This window comes from Kogia breviceps, chromosome 17 (genome assembly GCF_026419965.1).
Source record: "Kogia breviceps isolate mKogBre1 chromosome 17, mKogBre1 haplotype 1, whole genome shotgun sequence".
Lineage (NCBI taxonomy): Eukaryota > Metazoa > Chordata > Mammalia > Artiodactyla > Physeteridae > Kogia > Kogia breviceps.
In genome coordinates this window covers 2369167-2391186 of record NC_081326.1, presented here as the reverse complement: position 1 = coordinate 2391186, position 22020 = coordinate 2369167, and the positions used below count along the sequence as shown (strand labels likewise).

At 46.7% G+C, this 22020-nt stretch overlaps 1 protein-coding gene across 2 annotated transcripts in view; it reads left to right on the top strand.

Moving 5' to 3' along the window:
* RB1CC1 (RB1 inducible coiled-coil 1) overlaps positions 1 to 22020 on the top strand; it is a 41929-nt gene that overhangs the window by 12694 nt on the left and 7215 nt on the right. For both annotated transcript variants that reach the window (XM_059043549.2, XM_067017949.1), the window contains exons 7-19: positions 440 to 610; positions 3205 to 3389; positions 3555 to 3741; positions 3826 to 3907; positions 4031 to 4092; positions 5429 to 5532; positions 6245 to 6371; positions 6459 to 8359; positions 16651 to 16816; positions 19198 to 19306; positions 19390 to 19618; positions 20667 to 20721; positions 21956 to 22003. In XM_059043549.2, coding sequence (XP_058899532.1) covers positions 440 to 610; positions 3205 to 3389; positions 3555 to 3741; positions 3826 to 3907; positions 4031 to 4092; positions 5429 to 5532; positions 6245 to 6371; positions 6459 to 8359; positions 16651 to 16816; positions 19198 to 19306; positions 19390 to 19618; positions 20667 to 20721; positions 21956 to 22003 — 3426 coding nt within the window. The remainder of the gene's footprint in view (positions 1 to 439; positions 611 to 3204; positions 3390 to 3554; positions 3742 to 3825; positions 3908 to 4030; positions 4093 to 5428; positions 5533 to 6244; positions 6372 to 6458; positions 8360 to 16650; positions 16817 to 19197; positions 19307 to 19389; positions 19619 to 20666; positions 20722 to 21955; positions 22004 to 22020) is intronic.

Sequence of the window (22020 nt, the reverse complement as noted above, 5' to 3'; positions counted from 1 at the left end):
CACAACTACTGAAGCCCACGCGCCTAGAGCCCGTGCTCCGCAACAGGAGAAGCCACCGCAATGAGGAGCCCGCGTACCACAATGAAGAGTAGCCCCCGCTCGCCGCAACTAGGGACAGAACGTGTGCAGCAACGAAGACCCAACGCAGCCAAAAATAAATAAATTAATTTTTTTAAAAAGTTAAAAAATGTATAATGCCTAGAACTAGATTCCTACTTATGTATCCCAATAGAATCAGTAATAATTGTGTTTTATTAACACCATAATTACCCTGTTCTTGAACTTCTTGTGGAAATATAACCTTGATTTCTCGTGCTTTTGCTTTTCTATATTTTTCACTATTACTGTTTTTCATTAAAGCTGTGTATCAAAATAGTGTGAAATACATTTTAAGCTATTTGCTGAAAACTTCATTCGCACGTGTTTCCTTGTCATTCAGCTTGATCCACGGATCATTCGACCCTTTATAGCGGAATGCCGTCAGACTATTGCCAATCTCGATAATCAGAACATGAAGGCCATCAAGGGGCTGGAGGACCGGCTGTACGCCCTGGACCAGATGATCGCCAGCTGCGGCCGACTCGTCAACGAGCAGAAAGAACTCGCTCAGGTGCTTATTGCAGACTTCTCTCAGGAAAAGGGATTTGCGGTTTTCTAGACACATCTTCTACGTGCACTTTCAGTTTGCTGAGCACCGTGTTTTCACTTCACCCATGGATACTGTTAACGCGGTGTTACTGGTTCCACGTAGTGAAGGAGGAGGCCACTTCTTCACGTTCGGGTTTGAGAACACCACGTGAGCTGAGGCTGCGGAGGGTGACGAGCCGGGGGGTGGCCCGGAGACGCTGTGCGTGGCGGGGGGGGACCTGCGCACGCCCACAGCCCCGTGCTTGACACGCGAGCACCCTGTGCTCCCTCCTCGGGGAGAGCCGGGCGCCTCAGGAAACTTAGGCCTAGTTTAACGCAGTGCTCTGGGAGCCCTCTTGCCAGGTTGGGTTGGTGACCAGAAGAAGGTGGTGGAATCGTGGGGAGTTTTCCACGTGGTGACTGGCTGTGACTCGCCACTGCTTTGTGTGCCCCCTTCCCTGGCGAGAGCACTCTGTGAAAACAGCCTGGAGCCAAAAGAGGTCACTTTTCTAACCTTGACGCTCACACACGCTCTTCTGGTTCAGATTTCCCTGCCACCATTTTTCCTCTAAATGTGTTCTTTCACTAGAACATCAGAGTGGTCATTTTAATGGGTACAAATGTTTTATTTCACCTGCGTGGCTGAGGACGTGCAGTATCGGGTAGGTAGATAAAGTGTGTAGGTAGAGACTTGCTGCGTTCTTTTTAAACATGTTTAAGCTATTTATAGCATTTTTATAGTTTACTAACTGAATTCATCTTGTAATTACCAGATTCTCTTTTTCTGTCTCTTGATTTTGGATCTGGCCCCCTTACTGTGAACTGAATTTCTTTATCTTGTGGTTTCACCGAATGGAGCCCTCCCAGTGCAATGCCAAGATAAGATGTGATACTGGGTGTCCTTGGTTAATTCCTGATCTGTAGAAAATGATCAACATTTCACCATTACAGTGTTCATAGTAGGTTTTTTTTTCCTCCTTGTTTTAATAGAAACCCTTTATCAGATTAAGAAAGGTACGTTCTACTTCTAATCTTGGACCATCCTTGGATTCTTGGAATAAGCTCAACGTGGTCATAGTATATTGTCTTTTTAACGTATTAGCTGTATTCCTTTTGAGGAATGCATAACATCCTTGATGTATTAAAAGTCTATCATATGTTAAAATATCCTTTAGTATTTCCTTCCAGGGGCAAATTCAGGTTTTGTCATTTGAAAATCCTTTGTTTCTGAAGGCTATTTTCTCTTAATAGAGAATTACTGACTGACTTGTAGCACTTTGCCTTTGGTTTGGGTTTTAGCAGTTTGACTGTGATATGGTAAGGTGTGACTTTCTTTGTATTTCTCCTGCATTGGGCTTGCACTTCATGAATTGTGGATTGATGCCATATTTTTCTTGGATTCAGTAAAAAGCAATTGAAAACCTATTAAGATTTTATCAAAGGAGAATAAAACAGTAAGTTACTTTTTAAAAATAGATTAAATTACAGAAAAAGCATAGCCACGGTTAAGCACGCAGCATATTGGAAGAAAAATAAGGTATTTTATTTTCAGATATTGAATCATCTCGACATTTTTTTTAACACACATCATTTAAACTTAAATATTTTCATGATATTTAGAAAAAACATGAAACAGAAAAGAGAGAGAGAACTACCCGAAGGTAAGAAGACACACTTGCTGTCCTTTGATGGCTGTGTGGTTGAGCCCTACAAGGATAATGATCTGTAGTCGCGAGTATTACATCGAGATGGGTGTGCAGATCCTGAAACTTCTGTAACGTAACTAGTGAGTAGAGTAGGGAAAAAACCTGTAAATACAATGAAATACTCAGCAAGATGTCTTTGGACTTTTTTTTTTTTTTTTTTTTTTTAAGTGTTTGCTCTTGGCTTTGGTACATCTGTCTGAATTAATCTATAGCCTAAAAACAATCCCTGCCTTACAAAAAGATGCAAGGTTCACCTGTGAAAATAAATAAGGATAGCTAAGAAAAAAGTGTTTCCTATGAAACGATAAAATATACTGTAGAAGTCATTGTTCTAAAGATAGTGAGCACAGGTCAGTGGAACAAAGTATATAATAGCCCAGAAATACCGGAGGAAGGAAGGACTTTTCAGTGAGTAGTGCAAAGTCGATCGATTGATTTTTATTGGGGGAGGTGTATAATATGCTATTGAATATCATTGATTAGATTAAATCTGTTGTTAGTTTCATGGGGCTTAAAGTCAGTGCCCCTGTTTTTATTTACCCGTGCTCTGACTGAACTGTGGTGTAGCAGGAGTTTACAGTCATTGGTTCTAGTTCTGATTTGCCTGCTGTGTCCTTGGATATGTTGCTTTAGCTTCCTGTGTCTCATTTTTTTTCTAGCATGAAAATGGAACAGAATTAGATGAGCATAAATTTCTTAAGAACTCTGAATCTTTTGCTATGCACACACCTACTACACTCAGAAAAGTAGGAGATTTTAAAATCTTATTTGAAAGTAGAACAGTTCATGTCTAATGTAAAGCTTTTCCTCTTAAATGAATGCTCATGGTTTTCATGAAAGTTAATATCGTTTAAAATATTTTCTCCCAAAGGGATTTTTAGCTAATCAGATGAGAGCTGAAAACTTGAAGGATGCGTCTGTGTTACCTGATTTGTGCCTGAGTCATGCAAATCAGTTGATGATTATGTTGCAAAATCATAGAAAACTGTTGGATATTAAACAGAAGTGCACCACTGCCAAACAAGAACTAGCAAATAACCTGCATGTCAGACTGAAGTAAGTGATTCTAGGGTATCTAATTTGGGATGTTGAGAGTTGATTGTTTTTTATTTCTCCCACATGATGGCGTAATCTTATCACCATGTTGACGTACTTCACTGGTTGGTTAACATGGACTTGGATGGTTTTTACAGAATTTGTGTGTCTTATTTCATTCTGTAGGTGGTGTTGCTTTGTGATGCTTCATGCTGATCAGGATGGAGAGAAGTTGCAGGCTTTGCTCCGCCTCGTTATAGAGCTCTTAGAGAGAGTCAAGATCGTTGAAGCTCTGAGTACTGTTCCTCAGATGTACTGCTTAGCTGCTGTTGAGGTTGTCAGGAGAAAAATGTTCATAAAACACTACAGGGAGGTATGCAGGTTGGATTGTACTTTGATTGTGCCTGAGCCTCAGTGACTTGGCGTGTGACACTAACAGAGGCTCTCCTTTTCTTAGTGGGCTGGTGCTTTAGTCAAAGACGGAAAGCGATTATATGAGGCTGAAAAGTCAAAAAGGGAATCCTTTGGGAAATTATTTAGTAAGTGTTCTTTATTAATAACTTATACTTTTTAAGAAAAAAAGCTGTTTTTATTTCATAGATATGAATAGCATTATATAGCATGAGTTGTAAAATAACCATATTGTTAATTTCTTTACACAGGGAAGTCCTTTTTAAGAAATCGTCTGTTTAGGGGATTGGACTCCTGGCCCCCATCCTTTTGTGTATGTAATTTATTTTCTAATATGACTAAATCCTGTGTGTGTTCAGACCTTTATTTCAGAAGTAGAGATATTTATCAGAAACAGAAATTTTTTTATCAAAATGTTTTTGGCTTTAAGATGAATTCATAGTTTTTGGTCAGGAGTTTTCACTGCATGGGACGATGAAGTCCTACTGCACTTTCCAGATGGGTGGGAACAGATTCTCCCGCTCACTTTATCTGTCTCCGCCCCTCCCCTCCCCTTGCCTCACCCCTCCCCTCCCCTTCCCTCCCCCCCTCCCCTCCCCTTCCCTCCCCCCCTCCCCTTCCCTCCCCTCCTCCCCTCCCCTTCCCTCCCCTCCCCTTCCCTCCCCTCCCCTCCATTCATGTTGCACAAATCAGAATAAGGTGACCCATCAGGTCATCTTCATTGAAACCATGAGAAATACGGTTGCTGTATTTCTAAACCAGAGTGGTCTGGGGACCACTAATTTTACTACATGAAAAAAATGTTTCCGTGATCAAAGAAGTTTTGGAAATGCTGTAGCTTTGTTGTTTTCTCCTTAGACACACTGCTTAACTGTTAAACATGTGTTTGTACTGCAGGATTCCTTAGGGCTTTAAATGTATGTGTTTTTGTGTATCTATGAATGAGTGTCGTAATAGGCAGGATTTCCCACACTCCTTTATCTAGGAACCCTGCTTAATGAAGGGTGTCTTGACATCTCTAAATCTGCATAAGTGATGACTGAGACCATTGGAGTTATCCTAAAAGGTGCATTTCTTGACAGTATTTATAAAGAAATGGTAGATAATTTTTTTATGAATCTGAAGTTGACTAAGACTTCGTATTTTGGAAAATGTAATGAAAAGGTGAAGAAAAGGGCAAGGAGGAAGTTTTGCGTAAGAAAAAATGATCTTTACTGCATTAAAACAACACAGCACGCTAGTAGGGGACGGGAATAGATACAGAGGGCTGGGGCTGTCCTCACGACTGTGCTGTCAGTCAGGTAGAAACTTGGGAATAGCCTGTATAGTAGTGAGACAAATGGGTTCCTTTAATGCTGGCGGGAATACCGAAATTCCCATGAGAAGATGCTGAGAACAGAGAGGTGGGCAGTGAGCACAGCGGTCGATCACCAACAGCTTGCATGTCCCTGTTATTTCAGACTCAGAAAAGTGGTCTCCCCATCCTCACTGAATAGTCCTTCATTTGCATTTTATTATTCTGTTTCTTAGGTGTGAGTAGATCATTTGAAGCATTTTTGTTTTTTTGTTATTGAATTTGATTATGCTAAGAAATCAGTTACAAAATTATACTGTATATTTTTTGGTAAATTATTATTTTTTTAATACAGACACAGAAGCCTCGAAAGTTTGACTGTGAACTTCCAGATATTTCATTAAAAGATTTACAGTTTCTGCAATCATTTTGTCCTTCTGAAGTTCAGCCATTCCTCAGGTAAATACAGGTCATATTTCTAGCTTTAGTTACTGCCTTGTGATGATTTCGTTTCTCTGGAGCTGCAGGAAGAGCAGCGGCGCTCCTGGGAGGCGCCGGACCAGAGGGGTGTAGTGTGCTGACTGACTCTTTCATGGCTGCTTTGGGGAGTTTCTGGGGGATATGAAAATGAGCACCAGGAAATGAAGAAGAAGATAAAGTAGGAGGGAATGAATGCCTTGCATGAAGTTAGTTCTTTTCTGGTAGTGATCTGACGTTGTTGCATACTGTGAGAGATTTCTGATTTATCACTTTATTTATTTTTTGTATATATATGTATTTTTAAATTGGAGTATAATTGCTTTACAATGGTGTGTTAGTTTCTGTTGTACAGTGAAGTGAATCAGCCATATGTATACCTATATCCCCTCCCTCTTGGACCTCCCACCCAACTAGGTCCCCACAGAGCACTGAGCTGATCTCCCTGTGCTATGCAGCAGGTTCCCACTAGCTGTCTGTTTTATACACGGTAGTGTATGTATGTGCATCCTGATCTCCCAATTCGTCGTCCCCCCCCCCCCTTTAATGATATGTCTTAGTCTGCTTAAACTATTCCTGGTATTGATTGAAAGAGGAAGGTGAGTTGCTTTTGACATAGATTATAGTATTTGGTTGCAGTTATCCATTTTTCATTGAGAAATTGGAAATCTAATTTGATTGTGCTCTGTTTCAGGGTGCCCTTACTTTGTGACTTTGACCCTCTACACCAGCATGTACTTGCTCTACATAATTTGGTAAAAGCAGCACAAAGTCTGGATGAAATGTCACAGACCATTACAGACCTACTGAGTGAACAAAAGGCAAATCCCATTCTTTCCAGTGGTTCGCCCCGTTAGCTAAATGCCTGTGTTGCTGCAGCTCCGTAAGCCTGTCCCTCTCTTTTCCAGGCATCCGCGAGTCAGACGTCCCCACAGGCGGCTTCCTCACCCCGGATAGAAAGCACGACAGGAGTCACAACTACTACCTCACCCAGAACACCCCCTCCACTCACTGTGCGGGGCCCCTTGTGTCCTGCAGTCTGTCCCTTAGAAGAATTGTCTCCGGATAGCATTGATGCACATACGTTTGATTTTGAAACTATCCCCCATCCAAACATAGAACAGACTCTTCACCAGGCTTCGTTAGACTTGGATTCATTAGCAGAAAGTCCTGAATCAGATTTCATGTCTGCAGTGAATGAGTTTGTAATCGAGGAAAACTTGTCATCTCCCAACCCGATCAGCGATCCACAGAGTCCAGAGATGATGGTGGAGTCCCTTTACTCCTCAGTCATCAATGCCATCGACAGCAGGCGAATGCAGGACACGAGTGCCCGAGGTCAGGAGCCCTCGGGCCACCACGCGTCTCTCAGCGTCCAGTTGGAGAAGTGCCGCGTCACTGCCCACGACTCGCACCTCAGTGTACAAACCATAAAGGAGGACCTTTGCCACTTCCGAACATTTGTGCAGAAGGAACAGTGTGACTTCTCAAATTCTTTAAAGTGTACGGCAGTAGAAATAAGAAACATTATTGAAAAAGTAAAATGCTCTTTGGAAATAACACTAAATGAAAGACACCAGAAAGAACTACAGTCTTTAAGAAGTGAATATGAGGGCAAACTTACTGCACTAGTAAAGGAGAGTGAAGAAAATGAAAACAAAATCACAAAGCTGAAAGGAGACTTGGTGTGCCTTGAGGAGGTTTTACAAAATAAAGATAACGAATTTGCTTTGGTTAAACATGAGAAAGAAGCTGTCATCTGCCTGCAGAAGGAGAAGGATCAGAAGTTGTTAGAGATGGAAAATATAATGCACACGCAACACTGTGAGATTGAAGAGCTGAAGCAGTCTCGGGAGACCGTGCTGGAGGACTTGGGGAAGCTCCACGTGGAGCATGATGAGAAGCTCCAGCTGCTGAGGGCGGAGCTCCAGTGCCTGGAGCAGAGGCACCTGAAGGACTTAGAGGGCGCTCTGCAGGTCAGGCACGCTCAGGAGCTCGAGAAGGTCGTGGCCGGCCACGAGGCCTGTTTGGAGCGATTAGAAAAGGAAAATCAACAAAGAATCGAGCAGATGCAAGATTCTCATGCCTCAGCCACCCAGGAAAGGGAGCGGCGGCTCCAGGAGTTAAAGCTCCAGGTTTCTCACTTGTCGGACGTGAGATGTAAGTTAGAGGTTGAACTGGCCCTGAAGGAAGCAGAAACGGACGAAATAAAAATTTTGCTGGAGGAAAGCAGAGCCCAGCAGAAGGAGACCTTAAACTCTCTCCTCGAACAAGAGACAGAACATTTGAGAACAGAGATAAGTAAACTAAACCGAAAGATTCAAGATGACAATGAAACTTATCAGGTGGGCTTGGCCGAACTAAGAACTTTAATGACAATTGAAAAAGATCAGTGCATTTCAGAGTTAATTAGTAGACATGAAGAAGAATCTGATATGCTTAGAACTGAATTAAACAAAGTGACATCATTGCATCACCAAGCATTTGAAGTAGAAAAAGGCCTGAAAGAAGAGTTGGCTGAACTGCAGAGTAAACTGGACTCAGAATTGAGTGCTCTTGAGAAACAGAAAGATGAGAAAATCACCCAGCAAGAAGAGAAATACGAAGCTATTATCCAGAAACTTGAAAAAGACAAAGAGGAGTGTGTCATGAGGCATGAACAGGACCGAGAACAGCTGATTCAGAGGCTTAATTGTGAAAAAGAGGCGGCTATTGAGACTGCCCGTAAAGAAATGAACTTGGAAAGGGAAGCTGTTGAGAAGGAGTTGTTAGAAAAAATTAAACATCTTGAGAGTGAAATAGCAAAAAGGTAAGAATGAACTTTAGTCTGTAATCATAAAATTCAAGTCTCAGTGATGGAGATTTTAATTGTGAGTGTAATCAGAGTACCTTGACTTACTCATTTACCTTAGGTGAAGGTAACAGTGGAGATACTTTATGAAGTAAAAGCATACTTTCTTTTTTTTCTTTTTTTTTTTTGCGGTACGTGGGCCTCTCCCTGTCGTGGCCTCTCCCATTGCGGAGCACAGGTTCCAGACGCGCAGGCGCAGCGGCCACGGCTCACGGGCCCAGCCGCTCCACGGCACGTGGGATCTTCCCGGACCGGGGCTCGAACCCGCGTCTCCCGCATCGGCAGGCGGACTCTCAACCACTGCGCCACCAGGGAAGCCCCAAAACATACTTTATAAAGTAGTTTTTCTTAGAGACATCTAAAAAAAATTAACAGGCTACGTGAATCCATTAAGATGGCATTTAAAAATGGATTCATTCGTATTTTGGATTTTGAGAGGAATAATTTTTGAAAATTTCCTATGTTTTCGGGATCTTCTTATTCCTTTTCTAAGTTATAAATTTTCTTTTGGTTTGTTTGTAGTTCTTTTCCTGAATTCTTCATTTGAAAGTTACTTATTTTCATTCTTTTAAAATTATGTATGTATGTATAAAAGAGCGGTGGTTATAGTAACTTCTAGGTGGTGCTGGGTAGCTTTCTGGCGGTTATTTTCTTGATGTTACAACTTCAGTTATTTCCTCTGTGATTCGAAAGATAATCTTAAACGCTGGGTTTATACAGCGGTGAGGGTTTTCGCGTTGTTGTTATTGTTGCTGCCGGATGTTACCGCATTTCCACTCGTTAAAATTCTTTGAAGGGGGTTGTGGCCTAATAAACAGTTTCTAGAGCATTATCAGTTGGTTCTATCATTAGTTTTTCCAAGGGAACACGTGTATGGGTATATTTGCATTGTCTGTTTTAACCTCTGGCCGGAGGTTAAAGGGACTTTTACAGCGTCTCTTGTGACCCACTGTCCGCTGTGTGGTGTTCACACCCGGCTGCGCAGTTCACCCTCCGCGTCTGTTTTGAAGACAGAAAGCCTTTGTGAGTTCTGGAGGGATGGCGGGCTCTTAGAGCAGCTGGGCCCGACACGAACCCTCTCAGAGCTTGGGGCACGCCGAGGTCCGGGCAGTCACCGCAGAAGGCCAGGAGGGTGCCGGTGACACAGCAGAAGGACAGACGCGGGTGTGCCCACCGCGGCCGGCGGCCGGCAGGGCCCCTGGGACTGCGCGGCGGCTCTGGGCGGCGATGGGCCCGGGGCTGTGTTCCCGGACGACGGGGAGCGGGCCCGGCCGCCCTTCTCCTCCCGGTCTCCAGGCTCGTCCTTCTCGTTGGCGGATTTGAGGTTGCAGAGGGGGTTCCGGGGATAAGGCGGTGCAGGTGAGGCTCTGGCACGGGGGCGAGCGCGGCATGGCGGGCGCCCGGCACCGAGCACCCTGTCCTCCCCCGGCTCCCGCATCTCTCTCACCCACGCTGACCTGCCGGAGCCAGGCTCCCGCGATGCGGCCTCTGTCCCCCGTCTCCCCTCCCTGGAGCGTTCCCGCCACCCCGGAGTGGATGCGCGGCTACTCGTTCACCTTTCCACGCGGACGGTCTCTCTCCCATACTCTGTTGGCCGTTCCTCCCCTGGGGCGGGCGTCCTCGCGTTCCCCGCTGGTCTTGGGCGCCCCGGTCCGCCGGGCTCTCGACCTGCCCCTGGGCTTTGGAGCCGGGCCCGCGAGTTGTGCAGCGTCCTCTGGAAACCGGGCTCGCGTGGCTGTGATGGAGGGAGGGAGGGATGCTGTTACTGTTCCCTCCTGCGCCCACCTGGCGGTGCCGGGGCTTGTGGGCCCGCCTCGTGTGTCGTCGAGTGTGTGTCCCGGCGTCCTGGCTCCGTGGGCGGGACGGTGTCTGCTTCCTGACAGGCGGCTCAGGTCACACGGTAACTGGGAAGAGCACGGTCAGGCTCTCGCCTCTACAGACCCAGGAGCGAGCCCTGAGCCATCTTACGGAAGGGAAGCGCTCACCTGCTTCACAATCCTGAGGGCCTCAGCCGCGATTCTCCTGTAGGACTTGCCGAGGCTCCGTACACGGCCCATTCCTGCCACAGACACTTCAGGCACCCGCTGGGAGACGGGCCCCGCCGCAGGGCAGCTGGCACGGGTTGCAGGGGCTCCCACACAGCAGGAGGCTGGGCAGGTGTCCAGGAGGAGCTGCGCGTACTGGGTGCTGCCCGCAGCCTTCGGGGTCCTCACCCGCACCCTGGACGGGCGTCTCGCAGGTCTGGACCCCTGGGCACTCCGAAATCGCGCAGAGCTGACAGGCTCGTGCGCTTCCCCGGCCCTCATGCTCACCCCACCGGCACTCACGTGTCTTGCCCTGGTAGCTCAAGTAGTGGCCAGTTCCTGTTCACCAGGCCTGAGGAGCCTGTTGCCATGAAGGGTTTGGATTAGTGTGATTTCCTGAGGAATAGCAGGAAGATCGATACCCCCGCCAACGAGATTTGAGCAGAGGACCCGAGAGTTGCTCGAAGCCTGGATCAGACAGAGTCGGTTGCGGTCCCTGCTGGTGAGATCACGCTGCTTCGTGTGGTCCCTACCCGGGATCGATAGTCTGTGGCCGGTGGGAATCCAGCCCGCAGCCTGCTTTTGTAAACACAGCTGTATTGGCTCACAGGGAGGCCATCTCTCTAGCTGTGGCCTGTGGCTGCTTTCGGCAGAGTTGAGTAGCTGTGACGGAGATTGTCTGAGTAACATTTATACTATTCGGTAATTGTCTTTACAAAGAAAAGTTTCTTTATCCCTGGTCTGTACTAATAAGAATAAAGGGGGAAGAAATCAGGCATCAGTAACTACATGTCAGGTAATGGTGGTCTTGTTAATTTGCTCCAGTAAAGAGGTTATGTATGAAGTAGCAGTTTTATTGGAGTCACTAACTGATTAAATTATGATAACCCATTGCTTGTTTTTATGTGTTTTCGACAGGACGCATACTTCAGTTGAGCAAGATTGTGGTAGAAATCTCCTCTATGTGTTAGGGATTTTACCTGCCTCTTTCTGCCGTGATGGTCCTTGTTCCATCAGTAGGGGGACCAGCAGTGATTCGCCAGCAGTTGCTCTTAGTCTGTTCCGTTTCAGGTCCTGGATGGAAGGACGCCTCTCTCGTGGATGGTGGTCACTGGTGTCCTGGGGGACCACAGCGGCATTAGAGTCATGTGAGAGCCAGTGCTCGGTATTCCTTCCAAAGTTGATTAATTACCTTCCTTGAAATCACGCTCAGCCTGGAAAATGGCCGTGGGTCTCTTTGAAGGTTAGAAAGAAAACTCAGTATAAAATTTTGGCATTGTATTTGGTGACTGACTCAGGTCTTGGAATTGGGTGAGAGGTGGTGATTCTCTGGAAGTTAGATCTCTGAACGCCAGCTACTGGGTTTTCAAAAATCAGTTTAATAAGCCTTTATCGGCCCATTCTGTTAGAGCCCTAGTGACGGGCACTGCCAGAGGTTTTTCTGGGTCGGACTTCTGGCTGCTCTGGCTCTGCTGCCTGGGAGGGCGCCACGTCCTGCGTCTGGTTAAGTGGTGCTGGTCGGCCTCTCCCCTCCAGAGCCTCTTCTGCCCATGAAGCTTATTGAATTTTACTGGCTTGTCCCGCCACTCTCCCTGTCCTGCAGGCGCCCTGCAGAGCCCTTGGGGCGGTGTTTCTGAAAGCCTTCATGAAGGAGCATTCTCTGGGCCCTACCAGGGGCTATATAATAAATCCCAGGATTTTAGTTTCTTTTTAAAGAGTCACATTTTGTCAGTGGTAATAAATTATGCCACTTATTCATTGAAGTAATGTTGATCATTTCTGAGAAAACATCTATCAGAAACGCAAGTCTGAATAACCAGAGCTTGTGTCATTTTTCAAATGGAAGTAGTGCACCGTGAAAGAAGGTGCTCCTTCGGCGCACACAAAACCGCTGCGCAGGGGCTTTTCCATGAGACACATGTACCTTGTGACGCAGAAGGGCTTCGTAGGTGCTTCTCATTTTGTCACAGAGGATTAAAAGATGTAGGCACAGTGGTCAGGATCCAGGAATGTTAATACTTTTACTGCCTCAAGGATATTCCAAAATAAACCTGCCTTCACTTGGAGTGCCGTGAAGTGCAGGATACAGTGATTGAGAGTATAGTTGGTGCTGCTGTCTCTCGTTGAGGTGTCAGCAGTTTTATCATCTGTGCCATGCCAGCAGGGGGTAGAAGATAGCATCTTGGGGTCATCGTGTGACTGGTTCTGACCTTAGTGATCCCTTGACAGTGTTTTAGTTACCTCCGGGGTTCCGTGGATCACGCTTTGAGAGTCACTGGTGTAGAGAGCCAGTGGCAGTTTCTGTAAAGGCTTCCTTTTCAGTATTCTAGGCTTTGCGGGCTGAGTGGTCTCTGAGCTACTTAGCTTAGCTGTTGTATCAAGAGGAGTGAGAGAGTTGAAGGAACAGGCGCGGCTGTGCTCTGGTGAAACTCAACAGGTCACAGGCCGGATCTGGCCCGCAGGCCGTGGTTTACCTGTTAGGTCCAGGTTTCAGGCAATCACCATAGCAAAGTGGTAATAGCTAATATTGAATCTAGAATCTCTGGTCTTTACATCCACGCAAATTTTGGCCTGATTCTTCCTGTTCTAACTCTCATTGGATCCATCCGTATACATATTTCCTATGATTCTGCCAAAATATATGAAGAAAATCTTGCAATTGCATTTTCTCCTTGATTAGATTTTTAGCTTCTCTGGGATCTGGGGATTTGAAAGCCGCGCTGGGTCGGGAAGTAGCGAAATGGTGGGAGAGGTGGTCGAGAAGAAAGATCAGCTTAACTGAGAAGGGACCTCGGGAAGGTGATCCTGATCTCTCCAGAGGAGGGGGCAGGGGAGCTCGGTGGGCACTGGGAGCTCCGCTGGATGTCTCCAGACTCCCCCTCCCGTAAGACACGGCTGTCGGTTGTGCAGCGGGGGCCCGACCCCACCAGAGCGCCCCTCGCCCTGGCGCCAGGGTGGTTGCCGCCTTCCGGTTGGAGCCGGTCAGGGAGCCAGTTCCAGGTCCCTTTCTTGATGGTTTTCTCCCCTGGGCTCACGTTTGTATCTGTCTGCTGTGAGCTTAGAGAAATAGAACCTCTTTTAAGTATTCCAAGAATAAAGGGTTTAATAGTAGCTTTAGAACTTGTATGAATTGGCGGGGGGGCTGGCGGAGCGAAGGGTAGGCATTGCTGCTGAAGGGCTGGGAACTGGTAGGTTCACAGTGACCTGAAGTACAGAGCGGGTGGCTCATCAGGAAACCGTTACAGATTCTTTGGAGATTTCTGCCAGGTGTCTACTGAGACGTCAACCCAGGGAGCTCACCTGGAAACCCCTTGGGAACCTCATTGCCCTCCTGTCTGGTCACAGCCCCCTCTGGAGTGATAGACTCTTTAGCACTCCTTTATGAAGGTAACTTTGTTGCCAAACTGGAAACCAGAGTTTCCTGGGTGGGAAGGGCATTCTGGACAGTGTCGTTCTCGGCTGCCGTCGCACAGAGGAGCCCCTTGAAAAGGAGCGAGGAGACTTGAAGGGAGCCGTGCTGATGTGATGGCGCCCAGGCCAGCTCCTCTCCCAGCCGTCCCCCTGCCAGCAGCAGCGTCGAGAGGCCACCTGCCTGGGAGAGACGTTGGCGAGATATCAGTGGGAGTATTAACTATGTCTGTAATGTCAGAGAGGTCCCGCAGACTAGCAAGAAAAGGGCAGACACTCCAGGAGAAAAATGGGCAGAGGATGTGAATCGATAGATCAGAGAAGACAGAGAGCCAGCCAGGATGCGAACAGCTGCTCCGTCTGCTGGGGATTAAGGAAATGCAGAGTTAGAAGTGGGCACCTTTTCTCCATATTACTGGGGAAATGAAGTCGGCAGTATATATTATTTTGAGAGTTGAGGGCAAGGGCTTTCTCACACCCCGTGTACACGGAACGTGCAGGCAGGACACGTGTGTGTGGTTTGCATGTGTTGGGAAGCCTGCCTCCCATGCTGTTCACAGTCGTGTGTCCAGGAGCAGTTGCTGTGGGTCTGCCTGGGGACGGGAATACTGGAATAGGGTATCGTTTCGAATCTCTTACTCTGTGATCTCAGAAGAGTTTTTAAAAACCCACAATAAACTACTTGGTTACTAGGCCCAAATGTAATACAGTCACTGATGGGGGAGAGGCCACTCTGGTGTGCGTTCAGTGCGGGTTTCCTAGTTACTAGGAGCACTGGGTGTAATAGCTTTGCTCGCACACACTGGTTTATGGACGTGGGGGAACCAGAGCTGCTCTGTTTCAAGTTCTGTGTGATGGCATGACGTTCCCAGCTGGTAACAGATATACCTTGTTTCCTTGAGTTTTAAGTTCAGGGCCTTTTTAAGGTTTTAAATTAATATATGGAAAGATAGGGTTATGTAAGTTTCTATTTTGGGGGAGGGCAACCTTTATTGATAAATTTCTTAGATTTCCATGGTAGCACGGCTAGATCAGAAACACCTTTAACTAAATTGTGAGATACTGTAACCCTTTTTTATGTCTTCTCCCCACACAACACAAACATGGCTCCTAATTCCCCAGAGGAAGCCATCCAGTGATGCTGTTAAAAAACTATTCACGGGCTTCCCTGGTGGCGCAGTGGTCGAGAGTCCGCCTGCCGATGCCGGGGACGCGGGTTCGTGCCCCGGTCCGGGAGGATCCCACGTGCCGCGGAGCGGCTGGGCCCGTGAGCCGTGGCCGCTGCGCCTGCGCGTCCGGAGCCTGTGCTCCGCGACGGGAGAGGCCGCAGCAGTGAGAGGTCTGCGTACCGCAAAAAAAAAAAAAAAAAAAAAAAAAACCTATTTAAAATATTCAGCCATTACTTACTGCTCAGTTGCTAGGGTTAATCCCCCCTGAGGTCAGAGCCGTTTGGGGCCTTAGAGTCCTGCACACTAAAGCTGAGTGATGTGGCTGATGGTGACCTGGAGCGTTTTCTGATGGGAGCCTCCAGCAGTGTGGCGCAGTGTGTGCTTTTGCTCAGACGCATGATGTGGTCCCTCGATGTCATGGGGATTGGTTCCAGGACCTCCCCCAAATACCAAAACCCGCTGAAGCTCAAGTCAACTTGTATACAGTGGTGTGGTGTTTGCATATAACCTGCTGTACACTTCAGATCATCTCTAGATTACCTGTAAAACCAAACACAATGCAGATGCTGTGTAAATAGTTGCCAGCCCTATGCAAATTCAAGTTTTGCTTTCTGGAACTCTGGGATATTTTCAACTCGTGGTTGGTTGAATCCGTGGATGCGGAACCCAAGGATAAGGAGGGCCTACCATAAAGCCACGGGAAGCCCTGCCCCAGCACAGCAAGGTTCTTGATCGTTCCTTGTGTTATAAGCTCTTTTTTTTTTTTTTTTTTTGGCTGCGTTGAGTCTTCGTTGCTGCGCGCAGGCTTTCTCTAGTTGTGGCGAGCGGGGGCTGCCCTTCCTTGCGGTGCATGGGCTTCTCATTGGGGTGGCTTCTCTTGTTGAGGAGCACGGGCTCTAGGCGCATGGGCTTCAGTAGTTGTGGCTCGCGGGCTCAGTAGTTGTGGAGCACGGGCTTAGTTGCTCTGCGGCAGGTGGGATCTTCCCAGACCAGGGATTGAACCCGTGTCCGCTGCACTGGTAGGCAGATTCTTAGCCACTGCGCCACCAGGGAAGCCTCATAGGTTCTCCTTTCTTTGTTTTCACTGCCAAAGTGTTCACCTTGCGGGTCAGCACATACCCTGTACCGATGTCACAGGTGCTCCTCCTGGGTGTTGGGCATGACCGTGTGTTTACAGAGTCAGTAGTAGCTGAACGTCCTTGTGCCTGGACTGTCCGCTCCTTCCTGCCTCATCCTCGCACAGCGCTGACCCTGAAATAGAAACGGCACTCCCCTCGGTGCCCTGGGCCGCAGACAGGTGCAGCGCAGCCAGGAAGGAAGGTGCTTCCCTCCTGTGCGCGCACACGCGGTGGGAGCACGCGACTGCACTCCTACAGGATTCTTATTACTTAGCGTCCTGTGTCAGCTGAAACCTCTCATGCGGACACGCCCCAGTGTTCTGACCAGGGTCCGTCCTTACAGCAGTCTTAAAAATCTAAATTCACTCTATGTCATTCTTTCTAGACAAAATTCTTCAGAGACTTTACATTGTACTTAAAATACATTTGGTTACTTTTTCAGAAAGTGCTATTGAAGTATAGTTGATTTACGATGTTGTGTTAGTTCCGTGTAATTTTGAAAAAATTAATGCTGTATTTAATTTTTAAAGCCATACCATTGAATCTACCAAAGAAGATTCTTCAAGCCTAGTCGCTGAACTTCAAGAAAAGCTTCAGGAAGAGAAAGCTAAGTTTCTAGAACAACTTGAAGAGCAGGAGAAAAGAAAAAACGAAGAGATGCAGAATGTGCGAACATCTCTGATTGCTGAGCAACAGGTGTGCATGTCTCCCACCTCCCTGCGTTCGTTCTAGGTCTAGAGGAGACGGACATACGTTAACAAGTACAGTTTCTCTGTGTAGCTGAGGTTTCTTATATCTGAAATGTGATTTTCCCACATTGATCCTGATGGTATTTATTATTAAATATCTTCTTCGTGATAGAAGCATTTCCTTTTTAATGGTCATTATGTCACATAGGTGCTTCAGGATGAAGCAGTGCTAGATCAGAAATTAGGAAATGTAAATTCTGTTCCTGGTTCCTCAGCTACCTGTGTGATCTTGGAAACATCATTTAACCTCTTCACATCAGTTTGGTTTTTTTGCAAATGAAAGTGTTTGTACTACTGCATAGATTATATTTGAATTTTTTTTTTCTAAGCTCTAAAATTTTATTCGAAGTTACATGCTGATAATTCTTATCCATGTGATAGGCTGGCAGTAGGTAATGGTGGAATACTGTTGGACTTTGGTGATCCCCTTATTTATTAATATGGATCAGTGGTGACGGCTGACGCTTGTGAGGTCAGCAGCGGCCAGTCCACTGAGGGTCAAGATGCCCTCTGAGGGAGCATTACGTCAGCTGAGGTGCTGGGCTACAGTGGGAGAGGAGATAAAGGAGCGACGCAGTTGGATTTCTACATAATCAGGATCGCTGGCTGGGGCGCGGGGCAGCGTGGGGGCTGCCAGGCCAGGCCGATGTGAGAGCAGGTGTAAGTCAGGCCGGGTAACACGGCACCCTTTTTTATCCCCAGGAATACGCTTCTGAGACCGGTAGCATGTTACAGTTGATGTGCACATTTAATGTGGTGTGGTGCAGTTTTCCTTTTCTTACTGTCTTTTTAGTTTTAAAAAAATGTCAACCAGAGAACAGAAAGCAAATATACAAGTATAGTTCCAAACGCTTAGGAACTTTAAATGTTAAGGCCTGGGAAAAGACAGAGGAGCCTGGAAAAGGGGGACTGAGAAAGAGTAACCAGAAACAAAGCAGAGTGTGCTTCATGGAAACCAAGGAAATGAACTGTCCGGGGCTGGGGAGGAGCCGCCAGGTTTAAGTAAGAATTGTCAGTGAAAAGGCCTTTCAGGTCTCTGTTTTTAGAAGTCTGAAGTTGTGCGTTCTTTCATGTTTCCTCCTCTGTGAGCTAGGTCTTTCTCTCCCGCTTCCTTGCGGCCTGTCTCTGTTCTCCTGTGAGCCTGTGCAACTGCAGACTTCCAGCATTAAGGGGGGATGAAATAAGACGGGAACCAGCGTGGAAAGCTGCCAGCCATCTGATCCAAGTGTAGTTCTTCTTTTAATAGTTGTCAAACGAGAGGGGCGGTGACTCCTAAGGTACCTGCCAATTTTAAGTGGTGTTCGGATGTTAAGTGGTAGTTCCTTGGGTTGATTTGTAACTAGCTTTACAAGGGCTACTTGGGCCTAGTTGGCTCTTACCTTAACTAGTCTTGTTTCTGATATGTGTGTTATAAATTGTGTAAACTTTTCTGAAAATCCATTTGCTATTGCAGAAACAGCCAGAGGTTATGAAAACAAAGTAACTAATATACTATTATAAATATTTGTTAATTTTCTACCATAAATGATACAGAGCAATGGCTTAATACAAAGGCATATCATAAATGTTCTTTTTGAGGGGATCTTCCTGTCTGCTTTCTGGCTAGAAATGAGTTTAACTCAGTATTTAACCAATTCACTAATTTTGGCTCAAGAACGCCACATTCTTGTCAAATGTCTCTGTGTCTGGCATCATTGGCATTAATGATTGATTGGAGGACCTTTGACTCTTAATTTTGGAAGTGGGCTCACGGGGTCTCTGCAGGCAGCTGGTATGTGTGAGATCCGCAGTGAGAAGGCTTGCCTAGAAGTCGAGGAGTGGCAGGTCCAGCCGTTATAAACCAGCAGATACCCAGATGAGAGGAGGAGATGGGGTACAGTCATGTCCAAAATGTGACTGTGGAATCGAGATTTAGCTAAGGACAGAAGGAAGAGTCCAGAGGCAGGGAGATCCACTAAAAGAAACAAGTATGTAACAGCACTGGTTAAAGTGTTGGCGATTTTATTTCTTTCCCCCAAATTTAAGAAATATTTACTAATGCTTCTCCTCTGACAGTATGTGGACTGTAATATGTGGACAGTAATGTGACAGTAGCATTCATTTTCAAAATATTAAATTGGAACATACCTTAGTACAGAACTAGGGAAATACAATCGAATGTGTTTACCACAGTGTGGCATTTTTATTTCACAGTAAACATCACTTGTGAATTACGCTTTTTCTTCTCCCCATAGAGACGCACCAAATGCAAAAGTAGACGTATTTTCTTCAGCTCTAGCTGCCCTCTGCATGCAGATAATTTACGTAGTTATCGTTCTGTTGTTCCAGACCAATTTTAATACTGTTTTAACAAGAGAGAAAATGAGAAAAGAGAACATAATCAGTGATCTCAGTGACAAGCTGAAAAGCACGATGCAGCAGCAAGAGCGGGACAAAGGTCAGTGACGCTTCCTAATGCGACATTGTTAGTTCCGTGTCAAACGCAACGATTGTAACGCTCACGTCCGCCCGGGGCTGCAGATTTGATCGAGTCCCTGTCTGAGGACCGTGCGCGCTTGCTGGAGGAGAAGAAGAGGCTGGAGGAGGAGGTCAGCCGGCTACGGGGCGGGGGCCCGGTGCCCTCCCCGGGGGTGGCTGCCGCCCCCGAGCTGTATGGGGCCTGTGCGCCCGAGCCCCCGGCGGAGGCCCCGGAGGCCCTCGGCGAAGGCAGGCTGGACTCGGCGCTGGAGACCAGCACGATGTCTGTCCGGTGAGTGCCCCTTCCTGCTGGCCGGGCGGCCGCGGCCCGTGGACTTGAGAGCTGCGCGTGGGAATCCTCCGTGCCACGGCCTGTGCGAGCGCCACTGCGGGTGTGCGGGGATCCGCTTCAGCACGTGTTCGCAGCGTGCAGGCGGCCGGGCGGGGACCCTGCGGGGGGTCCAGGCCGTTCAGCCTGCCGAGGCCGTGCTGGGGGGCGGGAGTTGTCACTTCTGTGTGGAAACTGAAGTAAAATCAGATAAAAGTCAAACTCAGAGAAGCAGAGAGCAGGAGAGTGGCTGCCAGGGGCTGGGGTGGAGCGAGGGCTGTGTTCTCACCCAAGAGGCGGGTAAATGACGTCAGGTGATGGGTGTGTCAGTTAACCTGAGGGAGGGCTCCTCCCACAGCGCGCACGTATCACACCGTCGTGCTGCGCACTTTAGATGTATTACGGCGTTACTTGTCCGTTGTGGCTCAGCTTAAAACAATGAAACAAAAGCCTGCACGGTCTTTCTTGTTTTCTCCTCTGATTGGTTTCTGACGACCTCAGCGTGATGGGCAAATTCACGCCTGACGGTGACGAGCGCTCTGTGGACGCGCGGGGACACTTCCGTAGTCTCTACGAAGATTCGGTTTCTTCTTTGTGAACGGAAGCTTTGAGTTTTACAGCTCACTCAAGGACTTGTGGCATTTTGTTTTTAGTTTTAACGGTGAAGCTGCCCAAGAATGACCGTTTTATCTGTAACACGGAGAAGAAGAATGGTCCCTGGGAGAAAGCTTGACATTTCAGAGACATTATCCCTAGAAAAATGCAGGCACAAAGTTTTGCTCATTTTTTCAAAAGGTTTATCAATCTAGGTTCAGGATCTGTGGTATAAATTTTATACCATCCTACACCATCAAAATGTGTCCTAATTTAAACAGGCTGCTTCTGAAAATTTCGTACAAACCCTTAAATCTGTAAAGTGCTCTGAATTAGCAGTTACATTTCCAAAACCTTATTGGAGACTGTGAAGTCCAGAACTTTAAGACTTAAACTAAAATAAGCCATTCTCTCTTAGAGAAAACGTCCACATGCTCTCTGAAGAAAGGCAGAGGATAATGCTGTTGGAACGAGTAAGTGCATCGTTTTCTTGAAACACAGGGTTTAATAAATACATTCACTCTGAGATGCAGTGAAGTAAACCTTACGCTGAAAGCAGACTTTGTGTTTATAGATTAGGTTTTTTTTTTCTTTTCTTTTTTTTTTAAATTTATTTTTTTGTCTGCACCATGTGGCTTGTAGGATCTTAGTTCCCCAACCAGGGCTCACACCCGGGCCCTGGCAGTGAAAGTGCTGAGCCCTAACCACTGGACCGCCAGGGACTTCCCCAAATTAGATCTTTTTTAACGGTTATTTTTTTGGTCACTTTCGAGAAGTCCTGTCATCTCTGATCTGAGTGGCCAGGAACAGTTCAGGATTCAGCAATACAGTAGAAGTGTGAATTTCACATATTAATTTCAAAAAACAAAATATTAACTATTTTCCAAAATAGGGCACAAGTAGAATATGTGCATAATGAAGAAAAGTTAGGTTTTTATAGTGATTAATGGAAGTGAAGAGAAAAAAATGGTAATAAGGGGTTTCTTCTCAGTTGCAGACTTTACACATCTTTGTTCAGAGACCACTTTTCATTGCTTAGGCTTTGAAGATTTTTAACACTTTAGCTCCCTACAAGATAACTGCCTGATAAGGACTCAGAGTCAGAATTGTACAGATTTGTGTTCTTGCACGTGTGCTCTTGTTAGTGAAAGTTCATCAGCATCTGCTGGCGTGAGTATTATAATTGCAGGTTCCTCCTCTTGGGCCTGACCTCCTAACAGAGCCTCTGGGGATGGATCTCAGATAGTTACTGCATATTTACAAGGCCACAAGCGGTTCTAATGCATATTAAACGTTGAGAATCCTTGGCTTAAGGAAATAAACCTAAAATTGTTCTAATTCTCTCTCTTTTTTTTTTTTTTTTTTTGCGGTACGGGGGCCTCTCACTGCCGCAGCCTCTCCCGTTGCGGAGCACAGGCTGCGGACGCGCAGGCGCAGCGGCCACGGCTCACGGGCCCAGCCGCTCCGCGGCACGTGGGATCTTCCCGGACCGGGGCACGAACCCGCATCCCCTGCATCGGCAGGCGGACCCCCAACCACTGCGCCACCAGGGAAGCCCCTAATTCTCTTTTAAGCCAGTAAATAAGACAGTTGGAAAGGATTCCTAGAAAAGAATATCCCCACAAGCCTTTTATAGTAGAACCAGACTTGAGTGCCCAGACTGTATTTTCGAGCATAAACCAGGGGTCTCTCTTTCCCACCCCGCAGACACTACAGTTGAAAGAAGAAGAAAACAAGCGGTTGAATCAGAGACTGGTAAGGTCTTCTCGCCC